The sequence below is a fragment of the Pristis pectinata genome, chromosome 35 (genome assembly GCF_009764475.1).
Source record: "Pristis pectinata isolate sPriPec2 chromosome 35, sPriPec2.1.pri, whole genome shotgun sequence".
NCBI lineage: Eukaryota > Metazoa > Chordata > Chondrichthyes > Rhinopristiformes > Pristidae > Pristis > Pristis pectinata.
In genome coordinates this window covers 7,106,015-7,112,326 of record NC_067439.1, presented here as the reverse complement: position 1 = coordinate 7,112,326, position 6,312 = coordinate 7,106,015, and the positions used below count along the sequence as shown (strand labels likewise).

The 6,312-nt window shown below is 44.1% G+C and overlaps 1 protein-coding gene across 1 annotated transcript in view; it reads left to right on the top strand.

The window, feature by feature from the left end:
- The first annotated feature begins 1,137 nt into the window (after positions 1-1,137).
- Positions 1,138-6,312, top strand: part of slc1a5 (solute carrier family 1 member 5) — a 28,922-nt gene continuing 23,747 nt past the window's right edge. Inside the window, exon 1 of the mRNA XM_052044023.1 lies at positions 1,138-1,868. Coding sequence (XP_051899983.1) covers positions 1,306-1,868 — 563 coding nt within the window. The 5' untranslated portion in view covers positions 1,138-1,305. The remainder of the gene's footprint in view (positions 1,869-6,312) is intronic.

Here is a 6,312-nt window from a genome sequence, read left to right as displayed (position 1 = left end):
TGTGAATGAGCTGCCAGAGGAAGTGGTAGATGTGGGTAGACCTTTGGACAGGTTAGGAGCTGTGGGCATGCTATGTTGGCGTCGGAAGAGTGGCGACACTTGCGGGCTGCCCCCAGGACACTCTCAGTAATGCAAAAAGACGCATTTCACTGTGCGTTTCGATGTATATGTGACTAATAAAGATATCTTATCTTAATTGTCCATCAGGACCATAATAACAGCAGAAGCCCTGGAAACACTCAGCAGGTCAGGCAGCATCTGTGGAGAGAGGAACAGAGTTAAAATCGAGGGCCAGAAGATCAGTCAGGGTTGACCTGCAGTGGAGCTTCACATGGGTGGCACAGATTGACCAGAACCAAACAGCGATCACTGAAAGAGCACTGGCCCTGGTGTTTGGAGGACCTGCCACAGAACAAATCGCCCAAAACTCAGCTTGGAACCAACATTTATTAGTTGAAGACAACATGGGGAAGAATAAAAAAAATAAAAATTGAGGATTAATGTAGGATTAGCATAAAACAGTTGGAGTGGATCTGCTGGGCGAAAGGGCCTATTTTAGTTCCCAGTCTCTGACTCTGTGACCTATAAGTTCCGACCAAGAGTTTGAAGTGACACGTTAACCCTATTTCTCCATCCGCAGCCGCTGCCTGACCTGCCGAGTTTCCGGCATTTTATGGTTTTATTTCAGCCGGTGTTTACATTCCCAGCTCCAGCGTGAAAAATAACCCAGGAAGTCTTCCAAAACAAATTTTGACCCCCAACCCGACTAAAATCAGGTGACCAAAACCACCATATAAATTTTGAAAGTGGAATTCTAAAAGAGGGAAAGAAGATTAGGGGAGGAGTTTTAGAGCAGTCGACCACATGTTGGGGTTTCAAAAGCAAATTTAAGGAATATTCCAGGAATGCATTGGGCTGGGAAAGATGTAAGGGCGGAGTACCCTTAAAGACAGGTCTTACAATGCTTCGTCTTGAGTCAGATCGTTTGGTGTTGTGATGCAGCGAACAAAAATACAAATTATATTTCACGCACACCGTCTGCTGGTGAACAAGGGCAGCAAACAGAGCTGATCGAAGCACACATATACCATACACCCTCCCCTTCGCCTCACTATGAGTGAGTACCTGTCCCGCCCCTCGAATATTGACGCCGCGTGTGCGACAAGGAACAAGTCAGAGTTAAAGACAGTCGTGGCGTTAGGTTCTGATTGCATCCCTCTACAAAAATAGTATATATTCAAACACATATTTATAAAATTAATTTATATAGCGAGTGGATTTGCAAAAAAAAATTAAGAAGGGGTTATGGCTGCAACGAAGGATGATGATCTGAAGGGTACCTCCAACGGCGACATCCACCTGGGCAAGAAGGCTGCAAACGGCAACGATGTGTCGAGTAGCGACGACAATGTATCGAGTGAGAGCCGGAAGCCGGCGGGAAAGGTGAACAAGCTCAGGGGCTGTATCATGGGGAATCTGCTGGTCATTCTAACCGTGACCGGGGTTATCATCGGCGTGGTGATCGGCCTGTCGGTGCGAAGCCTCGGGCTCAACGAGATCCAGATCATCTATTTCTCCTTCCCCGGCGAGCTGCTGATACGGCTGCTCAAAATGATCATTATCCCGCTTGTGGTCTGCAGCCTGGTGTCGGGTGCCGCCAGTCTAGACACGAAAGCCCTGGGCAAGTTGGGAGGCTGGGCGATGCTGTTCTTCTCCCTCACCACGCTGCTGGCCTCGGCCATCGGAGTGATTATGGCTTTTATCATCAAACCCGGAGAAGGCGCCGAGGCCAAGCCCCAGCTCCCAGGGATGGAAGAAGCACTCCCGGAGCCCAAGGAAGTCACCGATTCCTTTCTGGATTTAGTAAGGTAACTACTTTTCCCTAAAATTTAAAAATCCCGTTTGATTAAAAGGATAAGCATTTAAACAGCTCACACTGGCAGATGTAGCTTTAAAAAAATCTATGTTTACTTCAAATTGATTCTCTCTGTTCCTGGAAGAGTATGGAACAGGGAAAAGTGCCCAACTTTTGTAACAATTTGGCGCCAGAGCATGTGAAATTGACCAGGTTGGTTAATGTGTATCTTAACCCTGTTTTTAAAAAAGAGTAATTTATTCGGGGGAAAGACAACAACCTTCCCGAAAGTCGGTTACAGTTGTGAAATCGGTGTTGTCTGCATCCCGATCAATCTTTTTTTGTGTGACCGTCTGATGCAATCGAGCATTGTTGGATCGAATTCATTGACGCCACGTGAAACGTAATGGAAGCGCAGAGGAACACAATGTGGTAAAGGCATATGGTATAACTGACCACGAGCTCCTTCGAACGCGTTATGTCCTACCATGTGTTCCTTTTTTTAAATCTAATTTGTATACGGCGGTGGTGTGGTTAAGCAACTGGACTCGCAGCCAGAGACGTAAATTCGTATCCCGTGGCTGAGGGTTGATTTTAAATTCAAATCATTAAACGAATCTGGGATTAAAGTATCAGTAAGCATTAAATTGCTGGATTTTGTTTTGTAAGATGAACATTTGATTCACAAGATAAGGGAGCAGAAGTAGGTCATTCGGCCCATCGAGTCTGCTCCAAAGAAAAGGGGGGGAAAAGAAATGAGAAATTGGGGGGGGGCGCAAAAAAAACTATTCTATTCTAACCCCAATTTCCAGCCTTATTCCCATATCCCCTGATACCTCGACTATTTAAATATCTATCTATCTCTTCCTTAAACACCTCCAATGATCTGGCCTCCACTGCTGTATGTGGCAAGGAATTCCACAAATTTACCACCCTTTGGCTAAAGAAATTTCTCCTCATCTGTTTTAAACTGGTACCCTCTAATTCTAAGATTGTGCCCTCTGGTCCTGGGCCTAGCCACATCTCTGTCCAGTCCTTTCAACATCTTAAATGTCTCTGAGGTCCTCTCTCATTCTTCTGTACTCCAGTGAGTACAGTCCAAGAGCCTGCTATATGTTACTGTACATGCGGTTAAATCCAAACTCCAATCCCGCTCCCCCTCCCTGGGAGCAATTAAGGGATGGACGGTGAATGCCAGCAGTGTGAGTAACGTCTATATCCTTTTGAGTGAATAAAGAACTAATTCTTTGGTATGTTTCCATCAAACATCATGCGTTTTAAGTCCACTTTGTTCCCTAATCTGTGTCCTTTTAATTTCCTTAATTGCCAAATATGAGGAAAAACTGAGTGTTTACAGCCCTGGGGGAGAATTCCAAAGCATTGCATAAGAAATTTCTCCTCATCTCAGTCCAGCTGGAGGAAGACAACATATTGTATGCTTCAATGAGCTCTCCTCTCAGGCTCTGAAACACTAGTAAATATAGCCTTCCCTCACAGGGGAGTCATCTCAACCCTGGATTCGATCTACACATTCCAAGATCAATAATTGTCTGATTTCTTGCCCCCTCCTTTCTTAAATAGTGGGGTCACATTTGCTTCCCTCCAGTCCACAATCTATTGAATTTTGAAAGATATTAACCAGAGCATCCACAAACTCTGACATGTAAATCCTCAAGTACTTGGGAGTTATTTTCTTTCAGTCTCACCAAGTTCCCCAGTAGTTTACTAAACTTCCCTTTGTCTCATCAGGTCACTTTCCAGTATTTCCGACAGTTTGTGTCTTCCACGGAGACATGCAAAGTCTTTGTTTAATTTCCCTCTAGTTTCTTCCCATCAGATGTCGGAATGCTGCATGAACCCATGAACACTACTTTGTTGTTCCTTTTTTTTGGGGGCACTATTTATTTATTTTGTAGTTTATAGTAATTTTATTTCTTTGTACTGCTGCCACAAAAGATAAGATTTCTTTATTAGTCATATGTACATTGAAACACAGTGAAATGCATCTTTTGTGTAGAGTGTTCTGGGGGCAGCCCGCAAGTGTCGCCACGTTTCCGGTGCCAACATAGCATGCCCACAACTTCCTAACCCGTACGTCTTTTGGAATGTGGGAGGAAACCGGAGGAATCCCACGCAGACATGGGGAGAATGTACAAACTCCTTACAGACAGCAGTGGGAATTGAACCCAGGTTGCTGGCACTGTAATAGTGTGTAACTGCTACACTACTGTGCCTGCCCACCATTTCACAAAACAACATTTCATGACATATAAGTCAGCAATAATAAACCTGATTCTGATAGTTTCCTATTCCTCATTATAAATTGTTCCACCTCTCTCTCTCTCTACATTTGCCCTCCCTGGTTTTTTACCTTTCCTTTTTTAAAGCCACATTGGGTCATGTTGCTGCAGTGAAAGCATGATCAAAATGGAGGCTATTGATGTGAGGATGATGTTTTGTGCAATCATTTCTTATCTGGAATGCCTTGCTTGAAATGGCAGTGGAAGCAGCTTCAATGGTAGGTGCAGGGATGATGTTTCTCCTGGATGTGGAGTCTAGGACTGAGATGAGGATCTTTGGAATTGTCTACCCCAGATGGGTTTGGTGCACCAGTTGTTGCGTTCATTAAAAACAGAGATTGATAGATTTCTGGACAATAAGGGGGAATCGAGGGGTGGGGGAATAGTGCTGGATTCAGTTGTAATTTTAATGAATGGTAGAGGAGACTTGAATGACTGCTTCTGCTTCTGCTTCCGCTTCCTATATTAATATCTGGTGTCTGCACCAGGACTGAATGAATAATAGAACCAAAGTTTAGTGACTTTACCCACCAGTTCACTGTGAACGGCAGTACAGGGCTAGGGAGAGGGGGGAATTTAAATTAAGATCAATAAATAAGTTTAGAATTTAAAAAAAAAATTAGTTTTAGTAAGAGCAACTGAACTGTGCAAAAAAAAACCAGGGAAAGAAATCTGCTAACCTGACCCCAGACGCACCCATGTGGTTGGCTCTTAACTTGATTCGGGGTAATTAGGGATGGACAATAATTGCTGGCATTACCAGTGATGTTCACTCCTATAAAGAAATAACATTTTAAAAATGAGTAGATTAGATGGGTGGGAAAAAAAATTGAGAAGCCTTGTATTGGTGAGACCTGGGAGCTGTTATTTCAACTAAACGATTGTGGGATGGGTGGCTCTTTCTCTCCCTAAGAAAGGGAGACGTTGTCTCCCTGTGTCAAAAATTATATTGCTGTAGCACATTGTACGGTCAGTGAAATCATTCTCCAAGGGTGGAAATCAAACAGGAAACATAACTGTTGCTCCAGATTTCCAGCATCTGCAGCCTCCAATGTGACAACCACACTTTGCACAGAAGGATCCCAGAAGACAAGTGCTGTGAACAGTATTTTTTGTGCTGTTGTTGACTAAAGGGTCCCAACACACCTGGAGGGGATCTCCGCCCCCCCCCCCCCCCCCCACCCCACAGTCTTTTTTGAAATGGTCGGGGGATCTTTTACATCCACCAGAGAGGGGGTCTCAGTTTATTGTCCTGTCTGAAAAGACATCTCGTCAACTGGGGGTGGCACTGAGAGTCTTAGAACATAGAACACTACAGCACAGTACAGACCCTTCAGTCCACAATGTTGTGCTGACATTTTATCCTGCTGTAAGATCTGTCTAACCCTTCCCTCCCACATAGCCCCCTATTTTTCTATCATTCATGTGCCTATCTAAGAGTCTCTTAAATGTCCCTAATGTATCTGCCCCCACAACCTCTGCCGGCAGTGCGTTCCACGCATCCACCACTCTGTAAAAAAAAACACAAAAAAAAACTTACCCCTGACATCCCCCTTATACCTTCCTCCAATCATCTTAAAGTTATGTTCCCTTGTGTTTTTGTGGAGATTATGTGCTCCTGTCAAAGAAAGAGCAAGGCAGGAAGAGGCAGCTGGTCACAACTTCCAAGTGTGATGTGCATCCACCAGAATCTGTTTTGTAATTTACTAAGAAACCTGAATAATGTAATTTTTGCCAACAAGATGTTAACAGCAAGTCCGTCAAGTAAAATCCAGCTTTCGGGCTCTTGACATTCCTGAAATACCACCTCCCATCCTCTGGCCTTTTGATCCTGTGGGGAAAAAAAACAGAAGAATTCCAAGATCTCGTATTGGGGGATCTTCAAGGTTGACCTTGCAAGGTTGTATGTAAAGAACATATAACAGTACAGCACAGGAACAGGCCCTTCAGCCCACAATGTTGTGCCAAACTAATTAAACCAGTAAACGCCTAACTAAACTAATCTCTTCTGTCTACACAATGCCCATCTCTCTCCATGCTCTGCACATTCATGTGCCTATCTAAGAGCCTTCTGACTTTTAAAACTTTATACAGCACGGTAACAGGCTGTTCCGGCCCAACGAGTCCACGCCGCCCATTTAAACCCATGTTAACCTA